Consider the following 16511-nt stretch of genomic DNA (forward strand, 5'->3'; position numbering starts at 1 on the left):
GTTCTAGAAGTTTCTGGAAGGTTCGATCCAAAGTAGTCCCTTTTCCGGCGGAAGTCGCTTTGACGGCGGTGACGTCGTAGCCTTTGTTCCCGTTTATTTTTTCTAGTATGTTCGGGAAGCGTCTAGGTGCAACGGCATGAAAGTGACGATTAAACGTATGCCAGTGTTCAAATCTTTAACTTTTTAATCGCAAGTAGTGCCCGAAGCGTAGAGCAACGTCCCCAGCACCTGATGTGGCGTGGAATTTTACTTTCTGGTTGAAATCGGGCGGTATTTTCGTGTTGAATTGGCATGTGCCGCCCGGCGTTTCTGTCGTTGCAGGCAATGAAAAATGTTTTATGCGCATGTTGAGCTTGTAAAAGTATGCCGATGTTTTTTTGCGATCATAGTAGTGCAGCATGTTTTTTTAGCGCAGCGAAGTTGCTTTGATTTTCTCGCCGGCGTGTTGGCGCCAACCGAACACGCATGCTTTGCCGCCCAATCGCGGTTTCTTCCTTGCAAAATGGTTTTGTGGCATTATTTTCTCCAGCCCGTTGCATTAGTAATTTAATCAAGCTGTATAACACCACGTTGCGAGCGGCTTCGCATCTAAACGCAACCTCGCCGGCGTGTCTAACTGCGTACTACACGTTTTTTTGCTTGGGAGAAAAAAGGCGCGCCGCTGTTTTCCACTTACGTGCCATGCGTGAGATCAAACTCGTGAAATAAAATTCACCTTATCGTTATGTTCGAGTACGCGACAAAGACAAATTCCGCCGTATTTCTGGGAGACGCATGTTGCGGTCGATTCAGCATCGTCCATTGTGCGTCCACATTTCTGCGCGTTTATTAAAAACCTCGTTCACCCAACCGGTGAGATCATTCGCACGGCGAAACACGTTGCTTAATTTTGCTGCCGCAATGAGCGGCCTTCGTGTTTCCCTCAGCGACGTAATCTCGCCGGTGTAGTAAATTGTGACTCAGAGAACGAAAAGGAGAATAAATGTGCGGAGAAGATTGCACCTGTATTCAACTCGACACGGGAGAGAATATCGTAAGGAAGAGAAGTTATTGAGAAGAGTTTTCATTGTCCAGTGCGGCGCGGTCAAACGTATCACGTACTACCTCGTCGATGCAGCGTCCGGGAATGACTCGGCCGCGCCCGCACCGCGGGCGTCGCCTACGTGCAAGCGATGCAGCTAAGTGCAAATACCAGTACCGTTAGAAATGAGCGCTTGCCTCTGCAAAACCAGCAGATCACGTGCCAACTGCGCCCTCCGTTATTTTATCCACCCCCCGTTGATTTCGCGGTTCGGCGATACAATAGACACGTCGCACTAAAATAGCGGTTGATTTGCGACAGATAGGAGGGAATAGAAAAACGCCAAGTGCATTGCTGTTAACGTGTGTGCCAAGGTTGCAACCTGCGCTGTCTCTTTTCACTTACCTTCATAGTTTTCATTAAAAAAATGTGAAACATCATCTCAAATAAAAGAAACATGATTTTTTTGTGGCAAGAAGCTAGGTGTAACCATAGCAGGGAAGTGGTATAGTGCCTTGAGTGACCGGTATTTCACTGGTATTGCAGGTTGGACCAGCGTTGCGTCGTGGCGCTGGGTGGCTAACGACGACAACTGCGGTATTTGCCGGGTGCCTTTCGATGGATGCTGCCCCGACTGCAAAATGCCTGGCGATGAGTGCCCTTTGGGTACGATTTTAAACACCCCAGTCCCTCCAACCTTGTGCGCTCTAATGCAAAGTGCATTATAAATCCAAAAAAAGTCTTTCCACTACGACTTGCCTCAGTGTTTCGTTAATTAGTGCGGAAAGTTGGGCAAGTTGGTACTGGGATAACTGGGACAGGTTTTCTAGCACAAAAAAGACGGGACTTAGAGAAGAATACGGACAGGACAAAGGCTAGACATCAACTGAAAGTACAAAACATTAAACCATGAGAACGCCGGTGCCCCCCCCCCCCCAAAAGAAAAACCACGCTTCTGTGCACATTACATCGCTAGGCACATTTCTTGTTGAGATAACTCAGTTCCTTCTTTAATAATTCCAGTCATATTCTCTACTCTTCTCTAATGCTGTATTCTTCTGTAAGTTCCCGTCTTTTTTGCACTAGAAACGTCCCAGTTATCTCGGTGTTCCAATTCAAAGGGGTGTAGCCATAACTTAAACTGTTCTGTTGATAAGCTTCCCTGAAAGACCGCATAACTCCCCAATATTATAGCTGTAACAGACTTGCAGTTCTCTATTGAGAACAGTGTAGACCGGTACGTAGTCACTCATACAGTGGAGCACTGCTGAAGGATGTAGTCAGCCCCACAAACTCTCTTTTGGTAATGCTTTCGATCGCAAAGCTGCCAATTAAAAAAAAAAATCTGCCCATACGATTATAATTGGTTAAGCAGTGTATATAGTGTGGTGTGTGGTTGTTATTGTTAGTGGTTAGAATTCTCTCCCTTCTCCTTTTTTTTTTTTTTTTTTTTTTTACCGCTTGAATGGGTGAACTGGTTTATCTCACCTAACACAGTCTATCAATGCAAACCTTGTTTGTTTGGTCTGGGTGTAACAGCTCGTAGAAAAGAAAAGCAATTAATTTACCTTTCAATGACGGCTGCTTACATTGAAGTTTACATCACAGTTCATGCAGGTTAGACCGTCTGATGTGTAGTGCTGGGGATATCCTTTTGCTTTTTTGTGTGTAATAGGAACAACATTGAAGTGAAGTGCAGTTTTCTAACTGAACAAACGGATTACTGGTCTGTTCGTTCGGTTCTACACAACCGAAATCATTTAATGGTTACTCCCTGATGCTTCGTGGAGTGAAACATTGAAATTAAGCACAGGTTTCTAAGCGAACGAATAAATCGTGGTTTATTGGCAGATTGTTCAACCCCTCATTGTTAATTGTCCTAATTAAAAACGTAACAAGTGTAAGCATTGTCCATAAACAGCAGTGGAAACACAAGTGCCTCATTTGGACCAGGTGCTCCCCTTAGCTCAGCACCTCACTATTCTTTAAAAAAATGTAGAAGAATAATTTGCATAGCAAGTACCATTTTTTTTCAAAGTATGTCGAGAGTATCAGCTAAATTAGTAATTTGTGGCCTAGTGAAATTCAGCATCTCGTTTCTCGAGTGTCGTTTAAACAGTTAGTAGCCGCTGCTGAGCTCAAGACAAAGCTAAACTCCCCCTACTAAAGTTCTTCTGTGCTTGTTGTATGGAGGGCCTGTGGGAACATGCACAAAAAAGCCAAACAATGACTTCTTTTAGCTTTTTTTTTGTAATCTCGACAATAATGCACTCCGAACCTGTGCTCTACAAATAGTTGCACTTTGACCCAAATAACAATAGCAGGTTATTATCTAAGCTCTCTGTCTGGCGGGATAAGCTGCGTTTTTACTACTCGCATAGTTTTTATTGCTGAAAAATGTAGTGGCATCAGTGTTGGTGTTGACAGTGTGGTTAATTTACAGCTGGGTAAGAATGTTGGTAACGGAGCTTTTCATCACAAACAAGTTGAGAAAAATAGAAAAGGTGATCACATGTAGCCGCAAAAACACGAAACCTTTATGGAATTTGCCATTCTTTTTAGAGAGCATGCATTGAAAGAACCTGTAGCCCAAAGATTAACGATGTTGAGATAAAAATTCTACTCTTCAGAGAGCAAGTAACCAAATCCAAAGCCTATCGAAGTAGTAAGTTTGTGGAAATCGTATCCTTCATGCAACAATGTGGTAGAAATGCAGTATGGGGGGTCATCTTTGTCCACTGCATAGAATATAGCTGCCATGAAAAAGCATCTTTTTGATATCCTTGGTTTTTAAATGTTGGTGCTTAGGTTGTAGACCAATTCTTCGTAAAAACTTAGATGGCTAACTTTGCAGTTGTGATTACTCTGTTCACAGCGGTGACCATGCTAATGCAGTGAGCTATTAGATAGCTATTACCTGTTTTTGTTGAACTTCAGGCGGCCTTCTTGATTATGCTGGTGAATTAATCAAATTTTTATATTCTCATTTTTATTCATTCTGAAAAAATGGCTGCGCATTATTTGTTGCAGGTTGTCGTCATTCACTTTTGTGCCATGTTTATAAGTTGAGCATTCTTTTCGTTGTTCAGTCTTTGCTTGGTGGTTAGCCCTAGTTGGCTTGACACTTTGTGGACTTGAAGCCGCAGTACTAAAATAGTTAACACCAATGGAATTTCTTGGAACAGAAAAAGCCAAGTTTTGCTTCAATGTACTGCCGGTCCGCAATAACTGATGCTATTAAGTGAAAGCTTTCATAGTGGGGCTGATGGCGTCGTGTCAAAAAACTGATGGATGCATTTCCCCGTAGACCGGTTGGTAGACCGAAAAGCTCTGATAAGAGCTCTGTACACACAGCACGCGCAAAAAGCCGGGCCTCCATTGTGTCAAAAAGGTTACTTGAAAACCGAGAAAAAGGAACAGTACCAGATTAGACAATACACGCATCGATCATGAAGGAGGAGTACGATAGTATACCTTAATCTCATAAACCACGTATCGGTGTATACATTTAGATCATTCGTGGATGCGTTTACTTATTGCACTGAAAATTGTCGCATGGGTTTGCTTTTCATTTGCGATTTGGGTCTTTGAAAGTTTGACGACTGATTGGACGCGCTTTCAGTGAAGGTGGGATGCAATTTTAGCTTTCGCTCTTCTCACAACTTTCTTTTAGGAGGGATGGTAAATTTCTTAAATTTCTGTCATTACATAAAAGTCTGTCTGGAATGCAAAATGGGGAAAGGAGGCTTTTTTTTCCCCCGCGTCCCGCGAGAGGAGTTGCCCTATGGAAAAAGAGTTAGAGGCTAAGTGAGGTCATTATAAAAAATCACAGCATTCAACCCAATGTTCACCGTTCCACACCAATTCGAGGTGCATGATTGATGTTTTCGGACAGAGTGGTGAAGAATTAAACTGAAATACTTCACAAGTGGATAGTGCGGGAAATCAGCACTACATCACCAACGTGGACGTTTCTCTTTCTTTTGTTCAAAAGCTGTTGTGACTTCAATGTATCTTTTCCTTCGCAGCCATGGGCCTAGTCTGGACCTGTTAAAGTTGCACACAGTTTAAAACATGATGTGACCACTTTTGACCTTCACTGACCTAATAAAGGGGTCATGAGGACGACATACAACTTTGTTTCATTTGAAAGAGCTAGCCGCACGCCTTGATTCCATCTGAAAACGATATTTTTTAACCAAGAAAAGATAGTACACATTAGAACGTTTCAAATTTCTTTGTGCCCGACGTCAGCTGCTACATAATAGGGGGAATTCTAATAACATAGCCATCACTGTTAACTGCTTGTTAGAATTAAAGTGATACAATCAAATGGGGTTAGATGCACCGCAACAGTCGACCAGGCATGTTTCTCAGCAGTGGCCTTGGTTGGCAGCCGCCACTCACACGACCCAGATGCCTGTGATGTTGAGAACTCACCGAAAAGTGGCTGGGAATTTCTACTGCTTTATGTGTTTTCCTCAATATTTTGGTTATTAAGTGGGGACACTGGTCTTGAGGACATTTTTGTTATTTTTTAACCTATGTGCTTGAGATTTACACATTGAGTGCATTTCAACATCCTGAGCATAACTATGCAGTCAGTTTTTGTCTATGGGGTGTAAGTCTAGAGTTGTGCAACATGTTATGTCACTCCGTTTCGGGCAATTTTTTCATTATGTACCTATGAAATACTCAAATAGCTTTTATCCCTTTGTGCTCTAGAAGGACCAGGGAGTGCAACTATACCACTGTAGTAATTTTAGCATAGTTTCTGCAAGCACTGTAAAATTCGTAAATGTCAGGTCATCAATTTGCAATGTTTTTGTAAAACTAACTGCATAAAATCTTGTGCCAGCAAAAAGAAATTCTGTACTTTTATGGTTTTATTGCACTGTTCAGTTCATAAGCTTTCGAATGCAGCAAAAATGATGTAAATCGAACCAATACATCCCAAGATATTGTACCCGACAGCTGACCATGTGGAAAAAAAATTGGTTCGAGAAAACAGGGCACGAAGTTTGCAAACATAGGCAAAAATGGTCATTTAGGCGACTTCAAAGGGCGACAGCTTTGTGAATACTTATGATACAGCTATGATATTTTGCAGGTACATTATTTAGGACCTGTAGACTTCAAATAAAATTAATACAGAAAATTGATTTTTTTTGGCAAATTTTCGGTCCTCAAGACCAGTGTCCCCCCTTAAGTGCAGAGCACTTAAGGCCTTGTTGTCGTAACTCGCTCACTGGACCCAAGTAGAGCCACACGGCGTTCTGTCGTAGCGGCTGTTGTCACGGCGTAACCCAAAGGCTTCGAAAGCCAAGTGGTTTATTTAGTCATAAGCGTTCGAAACTCGTGAACCGCTGGCGCTTGCCATACACCTCCCCGTTGTTTAACACAAAGAAACCTGCAGGTACATTTGAGGCAAAATATACGCAACGGGCAGTGCCCGCGTTCATTTAGTTAGGAACGCTCGTTGGGTTGGTTCTTATGGTAGTAAGCGAAAAAAAGTGGCAGTGCAACGCCGGCACATGCGGGAGGAAAAGCGAGCTCAAAAAGAACAAAACTCCCGCTGGCGCAGTTTCAGGCAGTGGGCACGCGAGCACTGCGAAGGCGGGAAATTTGAATTGCATTGGGTGGTAGCAGTGGGCGGATAACGGCGCTACAGCCCATTATGGTGAATCACTGCTCTGCACTTCCGACAGCTTTCACGTTGAGTGGAATGGCTTTATTTTTTTGGTTTGTGTTTGAAGTTTGCGGCCAAATTGATATCATTGTAATGGTGGCCAAGCAATCTTTTGAATCAAACGAACTTGTGTTTTATCTTTGCGATCCCGTTAATCTCTCGCCCCTCCCCTCTCTCCTTTTGTTTTCAGTGTGGGGCCAGTGTTCGCACTGTTTCCACATCCACTGCATCATGAAGTGGCTCAACTCGCAGCAGGTGCAGCAGCTGTGCCCCATGTGCCGGCAGGAGTGGAAGTTCAAGGAGTGACCGTGCGGACATGGATTTGGATGTGGATGTGGCTACGGACCTGTGCGTCCATCCTGGACTTTCTGCACTCCAGCTTAGCTGTGTGTCTGTGTCAGAGAATGGATCTCAGAAACCGCTTTGTGTGTGACACAAGATATGGACCAATTTGAAAGAAAGTGCGTTGTACTGGAGTTGGTAATAAGACACTGATTTATTCCCACTACTACTTGTCTTTTTTTCTTTGCGAATGATTGAAAAAAGGGTGCTGGGGGCAACACGGTGGACTCTCCTGCAACGGAAAGTTGGTGAGTTAATAGGGATACTGGACAAGACAAGATGGAACACTAAGAGGTCGACGGGTTATCAGTTAAAAAGATGGTAAAGTGTTGAACTCCCATCTCTCCCGTCTCTCTTTTGGTCACCTACCTTCTCTTATTTTCATTTCAACTAGTAATGAAAAATGACGGTTAGCTGTTCTAGGGCGGCTCCTGGTCACGGCCTCTGGTGGCATCATGTCACGCTCTCTCTAGTGCAGGTTTCTCTGTTGCCCAAAACCAGTTACAATATGGAAAAAATCCACAAAGAAAAAAATAAGGAAAGGTCCTGAGGCATTCATATTTTAATACAAGATGACTTGTATTGCCACTGGAAGAATGTCTTCCTAGCAACACACTTGTGTTCGTAGGTGAAGTGAACTTTAAGGATATTGATGTGAGCTGGCTTTTTCACATTCCACAGTGAAGAATGGCCATCCATGGATGGAGTATGCTTACAGAAAACGGCTTTAATTCTTCGTGTTATCGAAAGCATCTCGAAGCAAATCATATACCAATTAGCCGCTGAGACAACTCTACCGTTATGCCGAGTTTCATTTACCTGTCATGATTGGTCAGTTCGCAGTGCAGTTGTAAACGTTTAAAAACAGTCTGCTGTCAATGCATGGCCTTTTACGGACGGAGTATCGTTACAGAAAACGGCTGTAACTGTTGTGTTACCGAAACTATGCGGAAACAGAGAGCCCTGAAGTTTTGCATCTGAGCTTATTTATAGCTTCAAACCAAAGGATGTCTGACCTCCGTTGAAATAAGCAGTGTTTCTTCATAACTTCGTTATTGAGGGGTAGGAATGGCTGTTTGAATTAGGAGTCATTTGCTAAAGTGCGCTGTAGTGAAAGGCTACGGATTCCTTTTAGACCTGCTAGGGTCCGCCTATGCAAGCTGAAGTCTCATAAAGGTGATCAACTTTTTTTCTTTTGCATTTTGTCTTTGCACTCATTGACGACATGCTCTCTATACAGAGTTCAATTTTGGATTATTTTAGAGTGCCCTGAGGCTTATCTGTCTCCTATAATTCGCACGAATGCAATGTCACGACCTCCAGAATACCGGTCTGGTATTCCGCACCAGAATACCGCACCAGACCGGTATTCTGGATGTCGTGGGTTTGGATCCCACCTGGCGTGCATTTTTTCTCCGCTTTCTTTCTTTCCAAATTCTTTATCTGTTTCAATGACCTACCACAACCTCCCCTTTGCTTTCCGAGGTTTTCTTGACTGCCAACCCTTATTTCTGTGTTATATATATATATATATATATATAGAGAGAGGTTTAATGAATAATGAAGAGGTTAGACCCACAAATGGGAGGGCTTGCTACTTCAGATGGGAACATAGTGATCAGGGGTGAAAAAAGAAAAGAAAGGGGAAAAAGTTCTCAGTAATAAAAGTATGGGGCAGAAGAAAGTAAAATCTGTTAGGAGCGTAGAAAAATTTAGAGCATAGGGAGAAAAAAATGTGAGCATCTCAAGGTTAAAGAACTCTGATTACTCCTGAGTCAGACAAAAATGGTAAAAGAGCCTTTCTCCCTAGCGCTGCATCGGCGTGATTCTGCCATGGACCAAGAAAGGGATGCAGTTCTAAAGAGTTTCTGCATAGCAGTCGCGCAAGAGTTCTTTTCGCTGTTTCGCATTAAGTTGTATGCTTAAGCCGAAACATTATAAGCATACAACTCAATGCGATTGACACCCTCAGTTTGTTTTGGTAGGCCTCGCGGAAACTGGAAATTGCGCTGAGGGTCAATCGCATGCAGAGGCAAGGATATTCCAAGAGGGTCGTGCCAAGCTGACGGCTGCAGTTTCCATCCCATTGCATTCACAGCTGTAGTTCCGTCTTGTCTGGAAACAAGCAGATTGTGCGCCTCTTTCGCTGCTGCATCAGAGACAACGTTCCCTTGGATGCCAGAATGACCTGGCAGCCACTGATGTTAGATTCGGTGCCCGTCTCGTAGTCAAGTGTGTGCAATGCGTTTAACTCGCGCTCAAGTTGGCTCCAGCGGTGGGATGGCTTCATCAGTGCTTCGACAAAGATCAGAGTTGACAAAGATTATCCATCGCTGAGTGGGACTGTTGGGGATGTAAAGGAGCGCCGCCCTAATAGCAGTAATTGAGTAAAGGTGGACGTCGTCTTGTGGCTGAGTTTCTCTTTTACAGTTAGTCCTACTGGCTAGACAACTGACGGGAGTAAGTTCAGGTACTTTGAATATACCACACACTCCCGAACGACAATGTTTGTGAAGTTACGTCGAACGATTTTCCACTCAGTTCAACCAGACTTTAGTAAGAAAGCATAATAAAAACACAAATGGATTAAGTTATGGGTTATACAGTGTCCATTTTATTCTAATCTATCCTTCACCGATTTTAGTACTATTCCAAAGTGTCGAAATTGAGGACAAAAGAAAGGAAGAAATGCAAATCAATGAGGTATAGCCATAGCAGAACAACGAGATGCATTAGCACATTTACAAAGCAAAACTGTCAAATGCAAGTGTATACGCATGGGACGTAGTTTTAACCTTGCCATAGTGCTTTTCGGAGCAAAAATGAGAAACTCCCCCAACCTTGTTCGTGGCTTTGTCAATGCCTTCTGCCAGGATGTGGCTCTTTAGGGGGTACTACATGAAAACGGCGAAGAGGTTTAGGAAACTACCTTGTCAGGGTACCCTCCAACCTTGAAATATGGTGGTGGTATGGTAGCCACCGCCTCCTTTCCAATGTATCCCAGTGTTTCCCAGTGCTTCACGTTGGGGAAATTAAAATGAAAAGAGCATTCAGTTGTATCTGGTTTATCGCAGAGAGGGCATTGACAGGATGAAGTCAGACTGGATTTAGACTGGATTTATGTAAGTAAAGAATTAAAGAAGGAATTCTTCATCAAAAAATGTTACCCTTCTTCATTTCTTAGATTCACAAAATCTTGGCTTCCGTTATAATGAATAAGTGAGTTGTGGTTATAATCATGAGATGAGAGAAGGGTGTCTTGCCGATGGCTTTGTAGATTGTTTGAATAGAAAACTGTAGATTGGAATTGGACATTGCATGACCAAGAGACAGACTGGCCTTGCAACTTCGTTCTACGTACAAAATCCAAGCGTGCATGGCATGGGACCCACACTCATTGATGTATTTGCAATGCTTTGTACCACTCCCGTCAATAATGCCCAATGGGCCATGAGGGTATCTGAAATAAATACATAAATAAACTGAATCTCACGAAGCTGATGAGGAACAATTGAACGGAAGGTGCAGATGGAAGAATCTTTTGTTAAGGTCTTGAGGACAGAAAATTTGCCAAAAAATCAGTTTTCTGTATTAATTTTATTTGCCGCCTACACATGTCAAAGAATGTACCTGCAAAATATCATAGCTGTATCATAACTATTCACAAAGCTGTCACCCTTTGAAGTCGCCTAAATGACCATTTTTGCCTTTGCAAACTTCGTGCCCTGTTTTATCACAACCAATTTTTTTACCACATGGTCAGCTGTCGGGTACAATATATCTTGGAATGTACTGGTTCGATTTACATCATTTTTGCTGCATTCGAAAGCTTATGAACTGAATTAGTGCAATAAAACCACAAAAGTTCAGAATTTCTTGTTGCTGGCACAAGATTTTGTGCAGTTAGATTTACAAAAACATTGTAAATTGATGACCTGACATTTATGAATTTTACAGCGTCTGCAGAAACCATGCTAAAATTACTGCAGTGGTATAGTTGCACTCCCTGGTCCTTCTAGAGCACAAAGGGGCAAGAGACACCCCATAGACGAAAACTGACTGCATATTTGTGCTCAGGATGTTGAAATACACTAAATGTGTAAATCTCAAGCACATAGGTTAAAATTTAACAAAAATGTCCGCAGAAAGAGTAAAAACACCTGCAATGTTATGGGGTAATTTTTGAAGAGTCACATCTGGAAAATATCTTAATCAAGTAATCTAATTGAAAAGGACCATACAAAGTACTGGGAGGATATGCCGACTTCAGCCTTCTCATTGGTGTTACTGCATCGATCTTTGACCACCATGCTCAAATAAAGGTGAACTTGCTTGACCTTTATTCAACCTACCTACATTGCTGCAAGCGTTTTACCACTTGTGAATGGCTTGGGACAGAGAAAAAGAAAAAGGAAAAATAGAAGAGAAGACCATGCAGGGGAATTGGCAAAAATGTGTCAACTTTGGAGCAGTTTTTCAACGGGAAACTTTAATTGCGGGTGTACCTTCCCAGGGGGCACCGTATGAAGGCACAACGCATATGCTGCGCACTTGTAATGACTGTTGAAAAACTTGAAACATGTAAAAAACGTAACGTAGAAACAAAACAAAAAAACTGCCCGGTCAGGCACCGGTGGGATTCGAACCCACGATCTCCTGTTTACTAGACAGGCGCTTTAACCAACTAAGCCACGGCGCCGACGAGGCATCAGGGGCGAACAACCGGTTATGTCTTACGTCATCAGAATATTCGTTAGAACCTTTTCTTTCCTCCATGGAACTTCGCGTATTGCTGCTACCGTTATCATTTGCAACAGATGATATGAATTTATTCGTGCATGCATGTAAAAACTAGTAGTCTGTGGCTTAAGAGATAGGAGGAGGGTTGGGAATGGGGTGCGGGGCTTCTCTGGATCCTAACCTCTTCTTCCTACGCCGTATTCTTTCAGAAACTGTCTTAAGGAGACTAACAAATAACCAAGTGACCATTTTAGCAAACACAGAACGACATCATGTTTGAAGCGAGCGGGTAATCTTGCGCTAGAGTGAACTTGAGTTCTAGCATGTTCCAGTCTACAGCCATCGCCTATTATAAGCATCGGTGTGCTTCACAAGGTAAAATTGAGACTGGTGAAAATGCATTTTATTTTCTCCTGCAGTTTTCTTTCGAGAAAGCGAAAAATGAGGCCGCGGCCCGCATGGCAGCTTCCTGTTTTGTTTGGCAAGCCGCTTCCAATCCATTCGTACATTCACGCATCCGTCATTATCCATTCCAAGCCGGACCGCCAAATATTGATATTCGGCTGCTGATCGACGCCTGGAAAGTGTTTGCCAACTTTATTCGGTGGATTTCCACGTTAATAAGACTCAGGACTGATCATCGTCAACCGCTCTTGCCGTCGCCAAGGAGGAACTCATGAATCGTCGATCGTAGCAGACGGCGTGCCTACGGACTTCGAGGGCGCCCTCCAAGGGCAAGTGAGTAGCCGTTTTGTGGGACCATGTCATCGCCGACTACCCCGAGTGCAGAACTCGATAAATTGCGCGTCGAGGTGGGCATTTTGTGCGTGCTCATGCGAACCGTATTCCCTCGGCTACCACCGGAGAGCGGTCTCGGTCGTCTGCGCAGACTGCGCCGAACCCTTCGAGCTCTTGTTGGGCATTCGCGCAGGCCACCCGGGAGAGCGCTTTTGGCTCAAGCAGCCGCAGACTGCGAGTTGTGCGGGGCCCTTTTAATGCAGCGGATGCATCAGGGCCATCAGTTGGAGACGCTGCTAATGCTGCTAGCTGTCACAGCTCGCACGCGTTGTCTGGTTGAAGCACTGCTCTCCCAGCGAGCTCATAGCAGACAAGATGACGGTGTGGTCGCTCTCAAGCGGTTGTACCGCAAGCTGGTGAAATCGGGGAGCGGCGATTCCGCGCTACTCAAACGAACGTGTCTCAAAGGCCTGCGCGCCGTCCGCAAGGGAAGCAGCACTGTAGCCAGAGAGTCGCGGAGGATGCTAACAGTTTGCAAGCGCAAGATACGCTAGTCAGACCCGGAACAGTGAGATTTTCTCTCGTCGAACTGTGTTGCAGTGGTCTGGGAAAAGTTCAAGGCCATGCCGGGTAGCGCTACCATTCTGGTGACCGGCTGGATGGCGATCATCTACTGCGGATGGCTGAAGATCAGTCAGAACGACCTGTTCGTGCCCCCACACGAGCGGAAACCACCGCCCCACGTCCTACTCCGGGACTACTTAACCGAGAAGTTCGGCGGTTCGGCCGATGGACCGCCGGCCGGCGATAATAAAGGAAAATGAAAAATGCAAGTCGACTTCTTTATTGCTGCTGGGGTTGGTCGTCGGGCAGTCGTAGTTGGCGCGCTTGAAGAGCAGCTTGGACCTCGGTACGGGCCTGCCGTACTTGCGGGGCTCCGGCACGTCCGGCTAGGAGATCTCGTTCGAGCTGGGCCAAACGTCCGGCTAGGCCGGCCAGTTCTGGTCTGTCGTCGCTTTCAGCGAAGCTGCAGGCACCCCTGCGCGAAGACGAAAAGACACGTGAGTAGTCGGCATTTAGGTGCTGCGAGGGCTTTGAACGTACCGGACCAAACCTCTCCAGACGGCAACTTGGCGCAGCAGCTGGAAGCCCTCTCGGAAGCCCTGGTCGAAGCCCGCTTGAAGGGCGCGTTCTTTTCCTTCGGACAGGCCGTCCCGAAGTCCGTCCTGGTCCCGGGCCGCTTGCAGCCGCTGCCACTCGACGTCTGCGACGTGGGCTTCCCAGTCGTCGGCCATCGCTCCGTCACCGCTGTCGCAGCTTCACAGCCATACCTTCTACTAGTTCAGCAAGCAAGTCCTCAAGTTACTGATAAAACCAGTGAGCAGTATGCGAAAGCTATTTCCGTGCAGGCGCACTTGTTTGCTATTTGTAGGCGGCCATTTTGTTGTGGCTGTGTTTGGATTGGATTGGCTCTCGATGGGTTAAGCGTCGATTGGCGACTGATGTCGAGTCGACAATGCGAACATACGTAGTTTTAGCTCAGGCAGTCATTGATCGCATACACCTTGTCTTTAGATTCAGAGAAAAAAAAAACATACAGAAATTATACCTCCTAAATGGGAGTTCTCAGATGAATGCGCAAACCACTGTTTTAGCGCGAGCCCCCGTAAAGCCGTCTTGACTGCTACACACGAATGCATTGTTCGGAAGGCATTTTTCCTGGGCAAAAATAATCAGCCTGATATGACAGTGGGACAAATATCTCCACAACACCATGTGTATCTCTGCAAAGCTCAATGCATTAAGCCCCGTTCAAGCCGCCTTCACAACTACACATGAAGGCATTGTTGGGGTAACGAAGTTGTACCAAGTGTTTTAAACTACCTACAAAACATATAAGAGCTTACAAGCATTAATTACAAGATGTTCTATGTTCTACATTATAAAACAGTGCTCAGATGGTGGCAACACAAAATGGCAGCTTGGGATCCGGTTGTACTGCCATACAGGTCATGCGAGCTCAAGACCGAGACCGTGCTCACGCCGGCGCTGGCGCGCCACGTGTGCCCGGAACTCTACGAGCGGACCGAGTGCTGTGTGTGTGCGCGAGTGCCCGCGGACCTGGCCCACATCATGTGGAGCTCCGCCTCCCGCCGGATATTCGCGAGTTTATCGGCTCCCCGGAGCACGGCAACCAGCTCAGGGCCGTCCGAGGCAGCTGCTCTGGTGCTGCAACGGCGAAAGGAAAGCCAGCGCCCCTCGCCTCCCGGCCCCCGCGGGGGTCGAGCGGACGGCGACGGCGCGGGCGATCCGAGTAACCCGCGCGGCCAGCCGGGCACGACGCCTCGGGCTCCGCCCGCTACCTAGCGCAGGTAGTTAGACGAGGTGCGGCGAAGCCCTGCGTGGCCTGACCCGCACCTTTCTCGCAGGACGAATCAATAAAGGTCATTTCTCTCTCTCTCTCTCAAAAATATCCCACTTTATATGTATGTATACAGTGTGTTGCAACGATAACTGGAACACTTTAAAAAATTTTCCTGAGCGATCCGCCGCTCTGTTCACGCTCAAACTTCACACAAAGGTCGCATTTTGTGGTCTATTTTGTTTGACACCGGGAACAACAACGGTACTTACCTGTTTATTCTGAAAATAAATAAAAACGATTTTCGCCTATGGGAAAATGGCGGCGATTTGGACGTGCGAGTCCGAAAACCGGGTTTTCTGATCGTCTGTTAGCTCATTTCTAGGTGCATTTTCTGATCGTCTGCTGCACCATTTGGCTCCGTACGTGAATCCCAAACGTGCGTTTCCCTCTGCAGGTGGTTCCGTCGTTCCAACATCAACTTGCGCTGGCTCGCACGTTCAAATCAGCGGCCATTTTCCCATAGGCGAAAATCGTTTTTATTTATTTTCAGAATAAACAGGTAAGTACCGTTGTTGTTCCCGGTGTCAAACAAAATAGACCACAAAATGCGACCTTTGTGTGAAGTTTGAACGCGAACAGAGCGGCGGATCGCTCAGGAAAAATTTTTAAAGTGTTCCAGTTATCGTTGCAACACCCTGTATATCAATATAAAAATAGCCCCATCTTCCCGAAGGGAAACGCTGAGTAGATGCGGAGCATGTCGGGGTTTCGTTGGTTCCGTTGTGTTTCCGTTGTGTTCGTAGTCGAATTTGGGCGCCAACCCACTGACGGGACTGTTGCTTCCATCACACTTCATCGGAAGAACGGAGTGAAGTGGAGTCAACCGCAGCAAGCGCTGAACCACAGAACAGGGAGGATTTTGGCTGAACTGAATGCGCGCAGCGCGCTACCCGATTTACATTCAAGGTTGAAGGAGAGGAGACGAGAGGAGGAGAGATGCGCAAGCGCCGAGCATGCGCCGCGAAAGCAGAAGCGAGAACGCGGGAGAAGCGAAAGCGAAGTGCACGCAGCTGGTACGAGAGAAGAAGTGGCAGGAGTATCGCGCAGCTGTGGGAGAGAGGGAAAAAGGAGAGTTGCGCATGCGCCGTGTGAGTGCGGACGCCGACGCGGGACATGCCCAGACTATAAGATGCTCCGCATCTAAAAAACAAGAACACCCTAGAAAAATTTTCGTGGCCTTGTGAGACTGACACCGCAAATTTATTACTGGCAAGTTACTTTAAGGTACACCACTATAGCAATTAATAAAGACTGATAAAGTCTTACTCGCCATTTTTGGAATGCATATGCACACATCCTGTTCGTAAGTGTGGGATATGGTCATGGGCCCTTGCAACAGTTTGATGACAACTCAACAACCACTGCAGTGTGCAAAACTTGCAAATTTTCGCAATTTCACAAGGAGATACCTTGTGCTACCTGGGAAGGACTCCTAGCGCAGCCAATGTCTTGCAAGGCTCATCATCACTTACCAGTGTCCATTTCAATACATTACCCACAGCCTTTGATGCATTTAAACCACTTTTAATCCTCACATCACTATATGACAGAAGACT

The 16511-nt window shown here is 45.4% G+C and overlaps 3 protein-coding genes, 1 long non-coding RNA gene and 1 other non-coding gene across 5 annotated transcripts; 3 read left to right on the forward strand and 2 right to left on the reverse strand.

The window, feature by feature from the left end:
• Positions 1-7: 7 nt before the first annotated feature.
• On the forward strand, positions 8-7215 carry LOC144142893 (anaphase-promoting complex subunit 11-like). Its single transcript, XM_077674722.1, has 3 exons — positions 8-155; positions 1568-1687; positions 6901-7215. Exons 1-3 carry the CDS (start codon positions 137-139, stop codon positions 7014-7016), a joined length of 255 nt encoding a protein of 84 aa, XP_077530848.1. The 5' UTR covers positions 8-136; the 3' UTR covers positions 7017-7215.
• Positions 7216-11677: 4462 nt separating this feature from the next.
• On the reverse strand, positions 11678-11751 carry Trnat-agu (transfer RNA threonine (anticodon AGU)). The gene has a single exon. It is a non-coding gene; the product is annotated as a tRNA-Thr (tRNA).
• Positions 11752-12327: 576 nt separating this feature from the next.
• LOC144142896 (uncharacterized) lies at positions 12328-13363 on the forward strand. Its single transcript, XR_013317064.1, has 2 exons — positions 12328-12530; positions 13131-13363. It is a non-coding gene; the product is annotated as an uncharacterized LOC144142896 (long non-coding RNA).
• Positions 12529-13133, forward strand: LOC144142895 (uncharacterized). Its single transcript, XM_077674724.1, has one exon. It carries the CDS (start codon positions 12554-12556, stop codon positions 13082-13084), a length of 531 nt encoding a protein of 176 aa, XP_077530850.1. The 5' UTR covers positions 12529-12553; the 3' UTR covers positions 13085-13133.
• On the reverse strand, positions 13359-13979 carry LOC144142894 (uncharacterized). The gene is made up of 2 exons (XM_077674723.1): positions 13635-13979; positions 13359-13569 (listed from the first exon to the last, which is right to left on the reverse strand). The coding sequence occupies exons 1-2, from the start codon at positions 13823-13825 to the stop codon at positions 13374-13376; spliced, it is 387 nt and encodes a 128-aa protein (XP_077530849.1). The 5' UTR covers positions 13826-13979; the 3' UTR covers positions 13359-13373.
• Positions 13980-16511: the final 2532 nt, after the last annotated feature.

Source organism: Haemaphysalis longicornis, unplaced genomic scaffold (assembly GCF_048455015.1).
Source record: "Haemaphysalis longicornis isolate Haplotype H1 unplaced genomic scaffold, Haemaphysalis longicornis Haplotype H1 scaffold_6, whole genome shotgun sequence".
NCBI lineage: Eukaryota > Metazoa > Arthropoda > Arachnida > Ixodida > Ixodidae > Haemaphysalis > Haemaphysalis longicornis.